Below are 19,612 nucleotides of genomic sequence, written 5' to 3'. Positions count from 1 at the left end.
TCAGATGATACAAATAATGAAATTTCAATAGTTTATAACTAACAATGAAATTGAGCATGTACCTTGACAATCATTGATGTAAAACTACGAGTCTGTTTTCCATTGCATTGTGTTTGTAGTACAACACATGATATGTCACATGCACGGCATTTCAAAAAATGGTTGATTCTGGCATAAACTTTGTTGATGAACAAGCCTGCTGGTACAGGTGAAACGCGTCCATTCAGCCGACAAATAAAACCTGATATTTGTCAAAACACGGCGGCGGCGATCCTTTGTTGCAAAGGAGTGAATAGGCATAAGATCGGACCGAACTTGGTTGGTCTGGTGTGACGCCGCACCCTCTATTCATAAGTTAGCGGCGGCTGCTACACAAGCAAAGCGGAGTAATATATATATCCTGTTGCCAATAAATGGACTTTGCCAGTATCCCCGCTGTGTCCTCCAATTGCTTTGTAGTGGAGTGATCTGTTGGGGTATTATTTCGTGCTTACCAGTGGCACGATTGGAGGACACGCCCTACAAGTTGTCGAAGGCATCCTTGGCAAAACAGAAATTGACCTACGTGAGTGGATAGCCTCCAGACCGCCACGATTAGGATAATGCAGTGGGCTACTGCAATCTGCAGTCCGGGATTACATGGAGAGGCGCAACCACGGTGCCAGCGGTTCATAGCTCGGCGGTGTTCCTGGAATGGGGCAGGGCGTTTGGGGACACAGGTCTGGTTCAGGGCACAGGGGCTATATCCGGACTTCTAAATCCAGCACGAGCTCTTTTTTGCAGAAATTCCAGCATCCACTGAGATGATATAAAGAGCCCCCAAAGGAGACACTCACCCAGCGCTGCTGTCTGCTGGGAGTTGCAGTTCGTCAGTTAGGACTAAAACATTGCTCCGATTGAACAACAGGGGTCAGCTGGACTCTCACAAATGAGAGCACTGCAGGACATCTTAAAAAAGAGGGAGGGTGCGTGGTCTAATTGGCGATGCAGTCGGACGCGCGCTAGAGGAGCTCCGGCTGGCCGCCGCGCACTAACACTATTATAGCGGAGCTGGGGGTCCCCTGACGCTCGAGTCGGGGGTGCCCTAAGTGTGGCTGGTGCTTGACACCCCTTGGCGGGCGGAGGACGGAGTGGGAGCGGCGGCAGCGGCGGTCCGCCATTTTGTGCTGTTTGGAGGCCTCTGGACTTGCAGCGGCCCCTGTGTTCTGAGATGACGCCTGGCGCTGTCCGCCTCCGGAGGTGAGGGAGGCATTGCGGGAGCGCTCACCCGGTCAGTGGGGGTGCGGACGGCGGACCTGGGTCACGGACGCGGCCGGATGGGCAGCGTGCCTGCAGTCGGCCTGGGACCGCCATTTTCTGCGATTGGATTGGTGAGGTGCACCAGGCCCCGGGACATCGCTGGCTGGCTCTCCCGGTCCGGGGGGGCCTTCCTATGCCCTGACGGTTGGTGGTGGCCGAGGGGCACTGGCAAGAGGCATCGGCTGGGCTTTCCGCGGCTGCTTGATCCTCCCCCTTCCTGTGGAATCCGGGGTGGCATCCCCCAAGAGCGGACGGTCCTGAGCCAGAGGGTGTGGGGCTCTTCTGTGAAGGAGCCTGCCGGAACAGCCTCCATCTACATTGTGCCTGTGGCGGTCTCTGCTTTGGCCTGCGTGGAGGGCAGCGGGGACGGCGGTGGCCCGGGAGGTGGTTGCAGCGGCGGCCGTCGTGGTGCCTGCGTGGGACCCCCGGTACTGTGAGTAAAGCTGTGGTGGCGCGCATCCCTGACCCCTTGCTGTGGGCCCTGTGGGGCATTGGGGGCAGGTGCTCCCCCTGTTCGACGCAGCACTTCTGCCTTCAGTGGGGCCCAGCTCACATTGTGCCTCTCATGGGCGTGGGGCGGGAGCTGCCCCTGGGAGTGCCTCTGGCCGTCATTTTTAGGGCAGTAAACTGAGACAGCATTGCGGGATAGTCTTGGCCCGCGTGGGTCCTCCTTGGGCCGCACTGTCGCCATATCTGCCACGCTAGGGCTGCATTGCCCCCCGGAGGCGGCGGGAGGTCTCGTGGGTCACCCGGCAGCCCAGCGACGACGCCTGTTGCCCGCCACTTGATGAAGTGGTGGGGCCCGGACGGCGGCGGTTGGTAGAGCGGACTGGCCGTCGATGCCACTCGCCCTGCTTCGGGTGGCTGAGGGGCCGAGAGGTGCGTGATGATCTTCAGCGCAAGGAGGCAGCAGAAGCGGACGGGAAGCAGCTCTTGAGTTTGGAGACCCCGGAGAGACCTTGCTTTTAGTGCCCTATTTTTATGCTGTGGGGGAGCCCTGAGCTGGGGAGGGGGCTGGAACCCGGACTGCCCTGGTACGAGACTCTGGTGGAGACTTCCTTGGATGTTGCCCATCCCCCGCTGTGCTGCCCTCACAGGTCACTTGATGCCAGTTTGCCCTGCTCGCCGGACCTGTTCCTCCTGCTGGCTGGCGCCTGTCCTTGCCGTTGGGGGGGGCGCTTACTTGCCGGTGGGGGGGGGGGGGGGGGGGAGTCTGATCCTCCTACTGTATATGGTCCTCAGCCGGGTCGACCCCTTTGCTGGACTGCTCCTGCCCATTGATCTGTGAACTCTCGCTCTGGTGGGGTGCAGGTTGGGGCTCGGGTCTGTTTGCCTGCTTCTACAGGGTGTACATATGCTTTGAAGGGCTGTAGGGGAACTGACAGGGGCTACTGGTCCTTTGAGTGACTACATTTTGCAGAGCTGCGGTGGCGCATTGAATGCTAAGACCCCCTATTCGGCGTTGTCTGGGCTTGTTGGGCTGGCGGTGGGGCTGAACACCTTTGACGGAATCTGCGGTGAGGAAGGGGGCCTTCTGTGGGGCCGGTGCTTTGGGGTGGCAGCGGAGGGACCTCCGTTATATGATAGGTCTTACTGCCGGCTGTTCCACTGTGCCGCCAATATGACGCGCACTAATAGAGTCAAAGATGCCCCAGGGCCAGCCCCTAAGGACAACTTGTGGGGCAAGATGGGCTCGTCTGCACCCGCTGAGGGACAGGCGTCAGCTGGGGTCGACTCCCTCCCGGTGACGCAGGCCTTTATGTCCTCCTTCATGGCTGAACTGAAATCGGAGATTGGCTCCCTGCGTACCGAAGAGCACTCCTGTGTCAGAGAGCTCCAGAAAGAGGTCGCGGATCTTGGAGGATGGGTCGATGGGTTGGAGAAGACGATGGATGCCCAGACGGAAGAACAGGAGCATATTTGGCAGCGTCTGGCTGTACTGGAAGAGCAACACATTGATTTGCAGATGGAGCAGGAGGATATGGAGAATCGAAGTCGCCAGAATAACCTCCGCATCCGGGGGATCCCCTTGGGTGCGGAAGGGAAAGACATCATGACGTATGTGGTGCAGCTGCTACATGAAGTGTGGGGCGATGAGGACGCTTCTCCCCCGGCCCTGGATCGGGCTCACCGGGTCTCTGGGCCTGCAAACAGCTCGGGACTTATTCCTGATATACTAACTAGGGTTCATTTTTTTATAGAGAAGGAAGCTATTCTACGGGCGGCGCGGGCCAAACAGGACCTCATGTATGAGGGGCATCGGATTCAGATTTCCCAGGATCTGACCCCAACCACCCTCAGGCGCCACCGTACCTTCAAACCAGTGACTGATAAGTTGCGAAGCTTGAATATCACCTACCAGTGGGGTCATCCCTTTGTGCTTATATTTACCTGGGAATCCTGGCGAAGGGTGATTCGATTCTACAGGGATGTGGCGCAGCTGCTTCGACTCCCCGCCTCGCGGCCCACCAGCCCCACTCGTCCTCCATCCTCTACAAGGGTTCCTGCTGAGCCAGCCTGGTCGACCGTGCACCGGCGCAGACGCTCCCCTCCTCTCAATGAACAAGACTCCCTGCAGGCTAAACAGGACATTATAGAACACATCAAATCTTTAGAGGGCGACAAATCTGACTCTGGTCCAGAATCCCCCCCTCCGTGATCAACGGTTGGAGTGGCTGTGGTGGCTCCTGGAGCTAGTCTCGATGATCACTGCTCCTTCTGGCCTAGTGCTTCCTAGATGGGCTTGGTCTGGGGGGGGGGGGGGGGGGGGATTTGCAATTCCCCAGCTCTTCATCTTATATTCTCCTTTTGTGTGCGGGGTGGCTAATGCCAGGGCCCTCTCCATGGTCGTCTTTGAGACCGGTGGATGGCGTCCCCCCTTTGTTCCTGGGAGAATGACTTCTCTAGGCTTGTCTGAACCCTAGGGTGTAGGCTGGCTAGCGACTGGAACAGAGAAATGTGGTCCGGTTGGCCGACGTTGGAATTATCTCCTCTCACTTTCTGCTCTCTTACTTTTCTGTATCTCTTCTTCTTCTTTTCAGCAGGCGCTAGGTATGGCGGGCGGTTACTTACGCTACCGCAACGCGCACTTGGTGTTAGAGTCGGCGCGTCTCTGTGTTCCTTCCCTACCCCCCAGAAGCGCTGTCTTCGGTGGCATGATGGACTAACTTGGAATTTGATTTCCCCATGACTGTTCCTGGCCCATTAAAGATACTAACCCTTAATGTTAAGGGCCTTAATTCCCCCAACAAGCGGCAGCAGGTATGGCGCTATTTGCTATTCTTTTTTTGCAAGAAACCCACCTGCTGCGTATAGATACTCCCCGTATGGCGCATCCAAGCTATCCCCTCCAGTTCTGGGCCTCGGCGGATACCAAAACAGCCGGGTGTGGCTATTCTCTGTAGACCTGGAATCAGGCATGGGCACTCTAAGGCTTATTGCAGTCCAGATGGACGCTTCATAAGGGTGGAGGTGCGGGTACGCCCACTCACGCTGTGCAATGTTTATTCACCAAACCAGATGCATGATTCTTACCTCCGAGCACTGATGCGGGAACATGTGCCACATGGCGTGTCCTCCTTAATTTTGGGGAGATTTTAATCTTGTGTGGGACCCTGCGATGGACCGTAGCGAGGCCCCTTCCAATGGGGCGGGAGCCATGTCTTCCGCGCTACGAAAACAGATAACGGTTCTTGGATTGCTGGATGTCTGGCGATATCATTCTCCAGAGGTGCAGGATTACTCGTACTACTCCCATGTTCACCGTTCGTACTCGCGTATTGATTATTTATTCATCTCACATGATGCCGTGCGGGACACGGTGGGGGCATCTATGTCCAACATATCGATATGCGACCACGCCCATGTGGAGCTTCTGCTGCAGGACCCGGCCGCTTCTCCCGTCCGCTCTCGGCGGTGGCGACTGCCGTTGCACATCCTGCGCGATCCGGCAGAGAGCATACGGTCTGCCATTGACTCCTACTTTGTAAGCAATCATCTTCCTGAAACTCCTTACCCTGTGGTGTGGGATGCGTTTAAGGCTACCATCCACGGCCACATCACATCCTTAGCGATTGCACGTGCCCGGGAGGCACACCGCCTGGAGGACAAGGACATAAAGGCGCTAGAACGCCAAGATCAGGGTCATTCCTCGGTTGCGACTCGGCGACGGCTTGCTAACCTCTGGGGCCAACTCCGCGCACTACGCACTAATAGGGCGGAGCAGTCCCTGCTAACCCTAAAGCAACGGTATTTTGAGGGGGGAGATAAAGTGGGTAGGGTACTGGCACAGCGCTTACAGGCTCGTGCGGCGAAGGCCCACATAGCGAATATTCAAACACCGGATGGGGTCTGGGCTACTACGGAACGAGCTAAATGTGAGGCCTTCAGGTCCTATTACGCTGCCCTCTACGGGGCGGACAACCCCTTGCCCGCCGACATAGATGATTTCCTAGCTCAATGCCCCTGGACGCCAATTCACCCGCAACATGCCCAACAGCTAGAAGACCCTCTCACGGCAGAGGAATTGCGGGCGGCGCTGAAGGATCTGCCTCTCAGGAAGACGCCGGGGCCAGATGGCTTGTCATTGGCTTTTTATCGTATGTTTCTGCCACAGCTCCAGCAGCATCTCTTGCGGCTGTATAACTCCTTCTCGGGTGCGGAGGGGCCGTCGTCCTCTATGGGTATGGCGGAGATAGCTCTTATCCCTAAACCGAGCAAGGACCCCACGCTGTGTGCGTCTTACCGCCCTATTGATTTGCTGAATACGGATCTTAAAATCTACACCAAAATGCTCGCTAGACACTTGTATCCCCACATGCCCGGGCTTGTGGAACCGGATCAAGTTGGCTTCATCCGCAGCAGGCATGGGGCGGATAATATGCGTCGAATCGCGCACCTGGTGGGGAAAGCCCAGCACTGGAAAATACCAGCATGTCTTCTCTCGCTGGACGCGGAGAAGGCGTTCGATCGAGTGGATTGGGGCTTTCTTCGAGCGGTACTCCAGAAGATCGGACTGGGTGGGAATATGATCTCTATGATCATGGCGCCTTATCTTTCCCTGCAAGCTCGGGTTCGAGTCAATGGGCAGCTTACAGATCCCTTCTCAATCTCTAGAGGTACACGACAGGGCTGTCCCTTGTCACCTCTGCTGTTTGCCCTTGTGGTAGAGCCCTTAGCGGAGATGATTAGGCAACACCCGGACATACATGGGATCTCCCTTGGGGGCCGGCAAAACAAGGTGGCACTCTTCGCGGATGATCTTATCCTTACTTTGTCGCGCCCGCACACGTCTCTTCCAACGCTCCATACCCTACTGCAGTCTTTTGAGCACGTCTCAGGCCTCAAAATAAACCATGGCAAGTCCTGGGCTCTGAATCTCACGATTCCGCCAGAAGAGGTGCCGGTCCTGAAAACGCTTGCTCCCTACCAATGGGCCACGGAGCATATTCGATATCTTGGCCTCCAACTGACTCCCACCTTAGACACATGGACCCAGGTAAGCTGGCGGGAGTGCCGGAGGACTGTTCTGGAAGATATGCGGGGGTGGAAAAACCTCACGGTCTCTTGGTTGGGTAGGCTTAATGCCGTAAAAATTTCAATACTCCCTAAAATCTTATATTTATTTCAATGCCTCCCCATACCGCAGCGTCAAATTCAGGGCCTCCAACGCGATATCATTTGCTTTATCTGGGGCAGCCGCAGGCCGCGATTCTCCGACAGGACCCTCATGGCGCCGCGCGACAGAGGGGGCCTTGAGTGCCCTAACCTCTTGGACTATTATTGGGCATCGCACCTTCGCTTTGTGTCGGAATGGATAGCCGTCGAGAGCGAGAAGGTGTGGTTTCATATGGATAGGACGGTAACTGGGCGTTCCATTTGGGACCCTGCCTGGCATTCTTGCACGGCGCACTCGCGGAGCGCCTATATGGCAGTCACTACCAAAACGGTATTGGATATATGGGACGCGATTGCAGTACGTAAGGGCTTAATGACATTTCCCTCCCCTCATACGCCTATCTCGGGCAACCCAGCCTTCCCACCGGCCCTTCACCCACCAGCCTTTGCTAATTGGTTACAGGGGGGGATGTAGGGTGATTGGTGATCTGTACGAGGGGGGAATACTTAAGACGTTTGCCCGGTGTCGAGAGGACTTTGGTCTCCCGGTGACTGCGGGTTTACAGTATGCGCAGCTGCGGCACTGGGTGTCCTCCCCAGAAATGCACAGGGCCGCTACCCGTCCATTCACCCCGTTTGAACGGCTGGTCCGTTCCTTTGATGAGTCAAAGGGCCTGATCTCTTGCACATAACAGATTTGACAACATCCCCCGGTCTTATCTCCGCATCTTTACCAGCGCCATTGGCAGGCATCTCCCCCACGGAAATCACCTCAGCGCAGTGACGTCGTCTCTGGCGGGCTATCTCTGGGGTTTATCGCAGTGTCCCGCAGAAGGAAAACGCTTATAAAATCATGACGCAATGGTATTATATGCCTACTCGCCTGCACAAAATGTTCCCCAACGTGTCCTCACTGTGTTGGAGATGCCTGAAGGCTCCTGGAGATTTCATGCACATCTGGTGGGCGTGCCCGCTCCTGACCCTATGCTGGAAGGAAGTACTTAGCCACATCAAGGGGGTGCTGGGGTTTCCACTGCCTGACTCCGCCACAGTAATTCTCTTGGGTCTTAAGCCTGTCAGTCTGAAAGCCCTTACCCGCAGCGATTGGACTATAGCACTCCATATGCTAGGGGCAGCCAGACAGACTATAGCATTGTACTGGAAAAGAATGGACACTCCCCCAATGGCGGCTTGGTGCACGCGTTTATGGCATGTGCTAACTATGGCATTGCTTAAAGCGAGATTACAATCACGTGACACACGCTTCACTGCTGTCTGGCTGCCCCTAGTCCAGTACCTTTGTAAAACAGAACATGCATGTTACTTACCCTCCAAGCTTAGGACGCTACACCTTTTTGACGATGCCCTACTTCCGTCAGATCCCAGTAGACTCCTCGTATGAACAGGTCAGTCATCAGGGACGCCTCCTATGATTAGCCCCAAAGCAAGCATGTCTAATGTTATGTGCTGTTGCGTACACATTCCCGTCCGTCTGCCTGGCCACTATGGCTGCTGTCCTGCTCTTCTCTTCTTTCTCTTCTTACTGTCTGGCTTTCTTCTATCTAGTTTCCTCTATCAGCTTTTTGATGGGCCCCTTGCCCGTGTTTTTGTTGTTTTTACAATGCAAAGGTCCCCGACGCTACATATAACGCCCCTATCTCGCCATGTGTTTTGATACGCGGCCGGCCCCAAAGGGGTTGTAGGCGATATGCTGTGTTTTAAATTGTTTTATACTGCTTCCATAGAAGCCTCCTGAAGAGCTTTGACTGAAACGCGTCCGGCCCTAACTGGGTTGTAGGCTTAGCGCTGTGTCATTGGGGACCTTGGTTACGAAAAAGGAAAATAAAAAGACAAGTTCCCAAAAAAAAAAAGAGGGAGGCGGCAGATTTCCGATACTGACGGCATTTGACAAAGACAACCCCCGCCAAAACGCGTTATGCCATCCTGTTGCCAATAAATGGACTTTGCCTGTATCCCCGCTATGTCCTCCGATTGCTTTGTAGTGGAGTGATATGTTGAAGTATTATTTTGTGCTTGCCAGTGGCAAGATTGGAGGACCCGCCCTACAAGTTGTCGGAGGCAACATTGGCAAAACAGAAATTGACCTACGTGAGTGGATAGCCTCCAGACCGCCACGACTAGGATAATGCAATGGGCTACTGCAATCTGCAGTCAGTGATTACATGGAGAAGCGCAACCACTGTGCCAGCAGTTCATAGCTCTGCGGTGTTCCTGGAATGGGGCAGGGCGTTTGGGGACACAGGTCAGGTCCAGGGCAAAGGGCTATATCGGGAATTTTAAATCCAGCACAAGCCCTTTTTTGCAGAAATTCCAGCATCCACTGAGATGATATAAAGAGACCCCAAAGGAGACACTCACCCAGCGCTGCTGCCTGCTGGGAGTTGCAGTTCGTCATTCAGGACTACAATATTGCTCCGATTGAACAACGGGGGTCAGCTCGACTCTCAACAATGAGAGCACTGCAGGACATCTAAAAAAAGAGGGAGGAGGCAGATTTCCGATACTGACGGCATTTGACAAAGGCAACCCCCTGCCGAAACGCTTTATGTCATCCTGTTGCCAATAAATGGATGTGCCTGTATCCCCGCTGTGTCCTCAGATTGCTTTGTAGTGGAGTGATCTGTTGGAATATATATATATATATACACACACACACACGCGATAAGCAGGATAAACAGGTATACTAGTTAGTATTTCAAACTGAAATACCTACTTTGCAAAGCTTCTCAGATCAACTTAAACTTTCTGAGCACTGAAGACAATTTTCACAGCGTTGCAGGATATTTTTCACTGTAATCACGCCCACCCAAGATGTTTGCGCACTCTTTCTCTGCAAGCTTACCATGTGAAATGTTTTTCAATGCACACTGGTAAAGGTATGCCTAAGTAGTCTCTGCAAGCTTAAACTTTGCAACAGGCAAATGAATTTATACAAAATAGGATAACGCGTTGAACATTTCCTGAGTTGTGAGGTTTTCCCACAGAACTGTTAAAAAAACTACACATCTTCACAATTTAAAGATATGCTGATGTTAAATGCCACATCAACCTACAGTGATCTTTTCTTTATCAATTTCAAAACAGGTTTTTTTCAGCAATGCCCCAATAATCTTTTGGCAATTTATATTTGAACAGACAAACAAGGTGTGGCCTCTATGTCAAGTGAAGGAACCTCCTGCACAGCTTTGAAAAGTTTGCAATAACATCTTATTGTACCTTCGTACCTTAGTGATCCGATTAATTAGTCCATTTGTTATGGAGTAGATCCATTTTTGTTGAAGTTAGCTATCGGGGGCCTTATTATACATAGTGACTTGGTGACACAACTGGTGTGTGCGTCTGCTCTGTGCGTCTCCAGTGCACTATGTTATTACAGAAGGGGCCACAGATGCTTGTGCAGCCCCTTCTGTAATACTGATAGCGCTGCTGCACATGTAGTTCCATAAATATCTTTAGAGAACGTTTCCTCATCTGCATGGAAGCATAGCCCCAAGCAAATGAGGGAATCACTTTCCGTCTATGCTCGCACTGTGGGCGCAGAACCAAACAGGACCATAAGGGGTGCAGTGACAGTTTGCCACAAAAACGTGGCCCACTGTCTGTGTGTCCTCTAAGGTCAGCCCTCTGGGGGAGGCGAAGGGGGTGCATTTGAGCCCGCAAACATCTCACTGCCGGCAGAAGTAGTCAATCACTGCACCTGCCTACTAAAGGATTTTCCTATCATACTCAAAATGCAGGTGGCATGTCGCCTGAACTGTGAAACCCAGAGCGGCTTGAAAACAGGTGCTCCATATTTCAATGAATGCGCTGCTGCCATAAGGACAGGCACGGGTCAGCAGCCGCCCTTGCAGCAGCTCATCAATTGTAATAGGGTGCAATGACCCTGTTTGTGGATGGCGCGCCTGCTTAAAGGTACGCCACGGCACAAACAAGAACAGTGGTCCCATCTGTGGAATGGGCCCTAGTCCACCTCACAAAAAAAGAAAGGTTGTATGGGATTCAATTCTTTATTGTTTAGCTACTAAAAGCCATTACAAATAGTGTGCCACAATAAAAAGGGAAGGATAGGCAGGAATTAGCAAACCGGACTACCTCACAGCCAAACTCACAAAAGCTGGACAATCAAGAAACCTAAGAAGCTCCAACTTGCTCCTCTTAATCCCCCCAAAAAGACATAAACAAAAAGACCTCTCACGCTCTTTCTCAGGGAATGCCCCAAAAATCTGGAATTCTCCCCCCACCCCCATCAGGACTAATCCCTCCTTCACGAACTTCAAGAGACAACTAAAAGAATTTCTCCTCAATCGTCATCTCTATGCATCTGGTCAATTACCTCGATCTATGTGACCTCCAGTACTCTAGATGCTAGTTCACTGTATTCTAATGTTTATGTTTCGATACATGTATGCTGCTGTAAAGCACTCCGATACCCCTCGGGTCATGTAAGTGCTATATAAAACTCCAAAAAATAAATGAATAAAAATTAAAGTGCATAATACAAGGTCAATGTACAGTTACAATGTTTGGTAAAGTCTTTGCATAATAATACAATTTAAAAATGACTCAAATGATAAAAATGCTGCAGGACAGTATCCTCTTAGGCAATGAAGCCAAGGGAGGAAAACAATAATTGTTCAAAGCGCTGTGTGCTAAAAGAGAGAACAAAACAGGAGCAAATCTTAAGTGCAGTTGATGGTAGAGACCTTACCGAAGGCTTAGGTTCACTGTGTGGCTACAGCAGTCAAAGTGCCCAGTGCAAGTAAAAAAAAGGGCGGGCGCTCAGAGTCGCCAGCTACGACACAGTAAAAAAAAATTGTAAAGTTGATGGTATAAACATATAAAGCTAGTAAGAAGCTTGCAGCTGGGAGAGCTGCTGCTTTAAAAATTTACCAAATTTAGCACGTCTCGTCAGCACTGAGGGTGACGTGCAACTAAAGCAAATTAAGAATGCCTTTGCGCAGGTGCGGGCACCCTCGGCCAAAAAAATACATATGGTGTCTCATGGCACAAGGTAAAAGTAAGTTTCTTGGCTTATCCAGACTATGTCTTACCAGAGTCCTGAAGGTAATTTGTGCAGTGCGTTTCGGACATAGAGGTAGCGATTTTTCGATGCGGCGTGATCACCTTTGACTGGTATAACTTCGCTCTCCAAACCAAGCTCTGACACCTAATAAAAGAGGACAATACTTTTAAATATTTTTCCGTCAGTCATCATGACTACTAGAGGATACTAACATGATCTGTTACAGAAAATAGAGATGCCACAGTAATGAACAAGTCTTTCAGTCACTTTCACAGAAATTCATAAGGTCATTATTACTTCATATTACCAAAGTACAATAAAGCTTATAGATAGCATAAACGTGTTTTAAAATGCAACAGCATTGTATATGATATAAGTGGAGGCGATTTTGTGAGAACTCAAAATGTGAGTGTCACACTCAGGTACATTTCCTTAGCCCTCCAGGGAAACTGTAACTTTTGCATAGAGAAGGAAAACAAACTGGCGTTTCCCATCACTTCCTCTGATTTCTAACAAACTCATATGGATTTGCTCTCCTAGTACCTAAGGTTCCTAATCTGAACTTCACATAGTAGGTCACATATCATATAGATGTGAATCTATTTCAATCATCTCTCAGGCTATGACACTACACTCAAGTGGGTCTGTTAATATCATGAGAACTCACTAAACAGAGAAGAACTACAAAGACATATTATTTACGAAGTACTAAGACAGTGACACAGAAATAGTTCTATCCTTCACTATCTAAAGCCCAGAGATATAGCAAGAAGGAAAAAACATTTTTCTTATAATACTGCCCTCACACACTTTACAGTGTCATGCTTCATCATTGGGCCGCGTCAAACGCCCCCGTGCAGTCCAACACAGGGGGCGGAGCGCAACAGTTTTTTAGAAATGAAGTATATAGTGGTGAGATTGCAGAAAGACAAACAATATCAACAAAAACACAAATAGTGGAAACGAAAACAAGGAGAATTATTCCCTGAAGAAGGGACCACAAAGTGCAGACATAAACCCTTAAAACTGCCTAGGAGGGGACCATTATCAATTTTTATTCCTGTCACCCCCTGGTAGGATTAAAAGTAATCTCTCGGGACAATTAGGGGAGGTAAAGACCCCTAAATCCCTGCTGCGTTAACCAACATGTTTCAGCCACTGTTATATGCTCATCTGAGTCGTTCGGGCATTCATCAGGGTGTTGGTCCCGTTGTACTATGATCTATACCCCTGGTTGGGTTTTTTTTACCTTCTACCGACAGCCAGCCAACGCTGCTTTCATCATATACTCTGGCTATTTTCCAAGAGCGAACAAGTTTCTGTAAGAGAAAGTAGAACATATATTTTATCATTCTACTCCCCTGCTGTGCCTTCCATAAAAATGAATTTCCTCTAAACTATAATCCAGTAAGTATACCATATCACCCAAAAAGAAAACACCACCTCACCGCTTAGCTACTAAAACACCTTAAAAGGCCAGGCAAACATTACACCCGTGAGGTGAAAATGAAGGTTTTTGCACCCGACTAGCTCCACTTAGAGAGCCCCAAAAAGCAGAGTAGTGGCTGTAAGGTGAAACGCTCCTCTCTACTTTCAAACCCACAATGTAAATTAATAACCAGTGTGTATCCAAAAGACTTACAAGGGTTTATTAGAAATTCTCCAAACCCGGGACCATTGTGGGACCGTGGTCTTGTTGTCACACTCTTTATCCCGAACAAACAGGGAGAAATATATAAAACCACCATTATGTAAATCCTGGTACACAATCTTTAAGATCAATAAAGCCACAATCATACGACTGTTATATTCCGTTACGCAGGATTCTGATAAATAAACAGTGGAAGTACAACCACTTGATTTGCATTAATAAGACTCATGTCGAATCACCGTTAGTCTACAGATTAAATTGACCACCTTCTGGTGAACAACATCGTCCGTGATAAACACACGGTGTGCCAGAAATATATTCATTACTTACTACTCCAAAGACTCAAGGCGCTATGACTCCTCACCTCGGTCCACCGTCGATCATGACTGAACCGAGTCGCCTTCAATTTAAAGGTAGTGCCAGAAATGCCTCATCCGGTGTGAAATACCCAATCACTGTGTTGTTCTACAATTCCGGCCACACGTGTTAGGCAACAGGGAAGAGGGACACCTAACAATTACGACTCCCAAGGTAAAGTCTTGAAACCAGCAGACATCTTGGAAGGGTTAATTCCCCAATGGTTAACAACACATATCAGTCTGGATCACAAATCCAAGGAAGAATTACTTTAACTTAGAGCCCATTTTAAAATGTCGAGTTTTGAATTACGATCTCACTCATCCTTCCTTGGGCCAACCTCCTAAAATTGTATATCAATTATTACTAGATTATCTCCCATCGCATGGGAAGACCGAAGAAAAAGCAATGGATTTATCGGGTTAACAATCCAATCACTTACAATGTCAATACCATAACGATAGAATATGCTCCATGTTCTTTTCAAATACAAAGCCCTATTCCAGCAATGTTGTTATACACAATATGGAGAGTCCAACAGTGTTAGAGATATTTGGAATCATACTGAATTCTTCTATTTTGATTCGTTTTTTACCTCATTTTTTACCTATCCCATACAGCTGGAACCATGGGATAGAGTCATTTAAGCCCATCGTACTGCTTCTAAGTCTATTTACCCAACGTTGTTCTCTAATAAACAGGAAACTGGCAGTATCAACTGTATTGGGGGGTATAAAGGGTTTATCTAACACTGTCCACCTTAGATCTTGTTCATTATGTTTTTTTTCTTGGAAATGGGCTGTTAATTTTGTGTTTGTTTTTCCGCATCTTATTGTGCTCATGTGTTCCAAGATGCGAGTTTTAACTCGACGTGTAGTCATTCCGACATACAATAAGCCACACGGACACCGTATCAAATAAATGACATTCTCAGTGTTGCATGTCGTATGTTTTCTCTGCTCCCATGGGTGGTTAGTTCCAATGTCCACCTTTTTGCCATTCAGTGAGAGGGGGCAAGCCCTACAATAACCGCAAGCATAATGTCCCATTACAGGAGGTAAAAAATGTTCATGGTGACATACATTGCAACAGGGAATCACTCTTACAAACATATGACAAGGAAAGAGTGGAGAGCAGTATATGTGTTACGACCTTTAACACAGCATCTAACTACATAAAAAAGATAATACAAAAGAATTGGAGGATTTTGAATTCCAATGGGTTGGAACAACCTCTCCCACTTTTTTCTTTTAAGAAAAGCGCAAGCATTAAAGACACGGTGGTCAACACACGTCCTAGATCACCGATTGTGGGTACAATGTATGTCACCATGAACATTTTTTACCTCCTGTAATGGGACATTATGCTTGCGGTTATTGTAGGGCTTGCCCCCTCTCACTGAATGGCAAAAGGGTGGACATTGGAACTAACCACCCATGGGAGCAGAGAAAACATACGACATGCAACACTGAGAATGTCATTTATTTGATACGGTGTCCGTGTGGCTTATTGTATGTCGGAATGACTACACGTCGAGTTAAAACTCGCATCTTGGAACACATGAGCACAATAAGATGCGGAAAAACAAACACAAAATTAACAGCCCATTTCCAAGAAAAAAAACATAATGAACAAGATCTAAGGTGGACAGTGTTAGATAAACCCTTTATAACCCCAATACAGTTGATACTGCCAGTTTCCTGTTTATTAGAGAACAACGTTGGGTAAATAGACTTAGAAGCAGTACGATGGGCTTAAATGACTCTATCCCATGGTTCCAGCTGTATGGGATAGGTAAAAAATGAGGCAAAAAACGAATCAAAATAGAAGAATTCAGTATGATTCCAAATATCTCTAACACTGTTGGACTCTCCATATTGTGTATAACAACATTGCTGGACTAGGGCTTTGTATTTGAAAAGAACATGGAGCATATTCTATCGTTATGGTATTGGCCTTGTAAGTGATTGGATTGTTAACCAGATAAATCCATTGCTTTTTCTTCGGTCTTCCCATGCGATGGGAGATAATCTAGTAATAATTGATATACAATTTTAGGAGGTTGGCCCAAGGAAGGATGAGTGAGATCGTTTTTCAAAACTCGACATTTTAAAATGGGCTCTAAGTTAAAGTAATTCTTCCTTGCATTTGTGATCCACACTGATATGTGTTGTTAACCATTGGGGAATTAACCCTTCCAAGATGTCTGCTGGTTTCAAGACTTTACCTTGGGAGTCATAATTGTTAGGTGTCCCTCTTCCCTGTTGCCTAACACGTGTGGACGGAAGTGTAGAACAACACAGTGATTGGGTATTTCACACCGGATGAGGCATTTCTGGCACTACCTTTAAATTGAAGGCGACTCGGTTCCGTCATGATCGACGGTGGACCGAGGTGAGGAGTCATAGCGCCGTGAGTCTTTGGAGTAGTAAGTAATGAATATATTTCTGGCACACCGTGTGTTTATCACGGACGATGTTGTTCACCAGAAGGTGGTCAATTTAATCTGTAGACTAACGGTGATTCGACATGAGTCTTATTAATGCAAATCAAGTGGTTGTACTTCCACTGTTTATTTATCAGAATCCTGCATAACGGAATAAAACAGTCGTATGATTGTGGCTTTATTGATCTTAAAGATTGTGTACCAGGATTTACATAATGGTGGTTTTATATATTTCTGCCTGTTTGTTCGGGATAAAGAGTGTGACAACAAGACCACGGTCCCACAACGGTCCCGGGTTTGGAGAATTTCTAATAAACCCTTGTAAGTCTTTTGGATACACACTGGTTATTAATTTACATTTTGGGTTTGAAAGTAGAGAGGAGCGTTTCACCTTACAGCCACTACTCTGCTTTTTGGGGCTCTCTAAGTGGAGCTAGTCGGGTGCAAAAACCTTCATTTTCACCTCACGGGTGTACTGTTTGCCTGGCCTTTTAAGGTGTTTTAGTAGCTAAGCGGTGAGGTGGTGTTTTCTTTTTGGGTGATATGGTATACTTACTGGATTATAGTTTAGAGGAAATTCATTTTTATGGAAGGCACAGCAGGGGAGTAGAATGATAAAATATATGTTCTACGTTCTCTTACAGAAACTTGTTCGCTCTTGGAAAATAGCCAGAGTATATGATGAAAGCAGCATTGGCTGGCTGTCGGTAGAAGGTAAAAAAAACCCAACCAGGGGTATAGATCATAGTACAACGGGACCAACACCCTGATGAATGGCCGAACGACTCAGATGAGCGTATAACAGTGGCTGAAACATGTTGGTTAACGCAGCAGGGATTTAGGGGTCTTTACCTCCCCTAATTGTCCCGAGAGATTACTTTTAATCCTACCAGGGGGTGACAGGAATAAAAATTGATAATGGTCCCCTCCTAGGCAGTTTTAAGTGTTTTATGTCTGCACTTTGTGGTCCCTTCTTCAGGGAATAATTCTCCTTGTTTTCGTTTCCACTATTTGTGTTTTTGTTGATATTGTTTGTCTTTCTACAATCTCACCACTATATACTTCATTTCTAAAAAACTGTTGCGCTCCGCCCACTGTGTTGGTCTGCACGGGGGCGTTTGACGCGGCCCAATGATGAAGCATGACACTGTAAAGTGTGTGAGGGCAGTATTATAAGAAAAATGTTTTTTCCTTCTTGCTATATCTCTGGGCTTTAGATAGTGAAGGATAGAACTATTTCCGTGTCACTGTCTTAGTACTTCGTAAATAATATGTCTTTGTAGTTCTTCTCTGTTTAGTGTGTTCTCATAGTTTGGTAGGGGATTCAGAGAAGGCTTTTTGTTTTCCCTAGTCTCTCTCTTTTGTGACATTATCTGTTAATATCATCCCTCAGACTGGTACTCCACACTCTTAGTCCTCCTCATTTCCTTTCCCCCTAAAATCCTTAACAAGTTCGGTTTTCATCTCAATTGTGTGCGGATGACACATAACAACCTATCCTTTTAATCTTTTTTTCATTTCGTTCATAAGCTTCGTTCTTCCTACCTCTCTTTGGTTGAGGTCTGGATCGCACACCCCACGCCACTCATTGCAAAATGGACATGTTTTTATTTTTCTTCATTTGTTTTCAAAACCATTAATTTTCTTATCCCACCCATCATTTTCCTTCCAGCGGTCCTAATCTCCTACCCACTCCATCATATTTACTAAATTGGCGTTTATTGGTAATTTCCCTTACTTTCAATAGATAATACTATAATTGTACCCAAATAGCCTTAACTTTGTTTTTCTGTATATTTTTTGATTAATCCTTACACAACTACTATCCTGATTTCCCATTTCCTTTCACTTGCCATCTTGTGTATTCAGAATCATGTTAAACGTCTCTGAATGAATTCTATCCATCATTTTCCTACACTCCTTGTTGTTTTAACTGTCTCCTCTGCCTCGTTCTCTTCGATCAATCTATATCTCTCTTTTTTACACCATCATTCCCTCCCTGCTTCCTCCAGGTACTTCTGGAGTCTTCAGTTCCTCATCCACTTTCAAACACATAATCTCTTTTTATAAGCCTCTCAAATTTTCTTACAATTCTTAAAACCATACTGTCTTCATATGGCTTCCAGCCTGTATGGCAACGTGTGCATTGTTGTTCATATCTTAACGTGCAGTACATGCGTTTCTTATTATTATTTCAATGTCAATTTTGTCATTTGGTTCTGTGTTGTAATCTGAATAAAAAAGCAAGGTATACTCAACGAAAACAAGTTATTATATTCATAATTGATATAACCAAGGCACTCAAGAGTACAGGTATAACAATTCATAATCGCATTTACCAGTTACTTCTAAACAATGCATAAAAGGCTCTGCAACATGGCAGATTTTAATTTAAAAAAAAACAAAAAAAGAACATAAGCCTCCTACCATAGACAGAGTGTTCTTGCCAACAGCACCTGCTGGACGAATCCCGCGTGGCCCATGCTCAAACACCGCCCCATCGTCCGTGCGGGTGGAGTTTAGCCAACCACCCAATCGGCTGCTGCCTTCCACAAGAATGACCTAGGGTCATGCAAATTGATTAAAATGGAGGTTTAAACGGCAATTTGGCATAACGCAAGGACTGGTTGGCAATTGCGCATTTATTAAGCTGTGGCTCTGTATGGGAGAATCTTGTTGACAGGGAGTGTTCATTATTCCAGCCTGTACCTAATATGTCAAGCAATGTGACAACCTCCTACTGGAAATATACAATTAAATGAACATTGGGAGGAAACCACAGCCCAGCTCTGTTCATCCAAATATTGAAATCACTGTGAATTTTAACTACTAATTCCAAAAACAATTAATCTACTTCATGACTATAAAGGGCATTTCAGCCACCACCTGCATAGGCCACTTCTTCACCTGTTCATGTAAAACCTGTGAGATTTTGGCAACAAGATCAGAATAAATAACGTCTATGTAAGCTGAAAGTTATGATTGCAAGTATAAGTCAGTGTAGGCAAATGAGTTTCTAATAAGCGTAAACCATTAGTCTAAGGATAGGGAAGTCTCATCATGCTATGTTACATAAGCTTTTACAGCAACACATTTTCTTCATAGCACCTTATACATATATAAGGACCTACCGTTTTGATAGGACTACTAGATATTCCACTTTGTGCATTAAAGGTGAAAGGCAAAAGCATAAACTGAA

General features: G+C 47.5%; 1 protein-coding gene across 3 annotated transcripts in view; it reads right to left on the bottom strand.

Annotated features, from left to right (window-relative positions):
• The window catches only part of PPOX (protoporphyrinogen oxidase), a 285,846-nt gene that overhangs the window by 219,433 nt on the left and 46,801 nt on the right, over positions 1-19,612 (bottom strand). For all 3 annotated transcript variants that reach the window (XM_085638560.1, XM_085638562.1, XM_085638561.1), the window contains exons 3-4: positions 18,841-18,975; positions 11,988-12,103 (exon numbers count right to left, since the gene is read on the bottom strand). In XM_085638560.1, coding sequence (XP_085494686.1) covers positions 11,988-12,103; positions 18,841-18,975 — 251 coding nt within the window. The remainder of the gene's footprint in view (positions 1-11,987; positions 12,104-18,840; positions 18,976-19,612) is intronic.

The sequence above is a fragment of the Triturus cristatus genome, chromosome 12 (genome assembly GCF_964204655.1).
Source record: "Triturus cristatus chromosome 12, aTriCri1.1, whole genome shotgun sequence".
Classification (NCBI taxonomy): Eukaryota; Metazoa; Chordata; class Amphibia; order Caudata; family Salamandridae; genus Triturus; species Triturus cristatus.
Note: the sequence above shows the minus strand (reverse complement) of the source record. Positions and strands in the feature narration are given on the sequence as shown.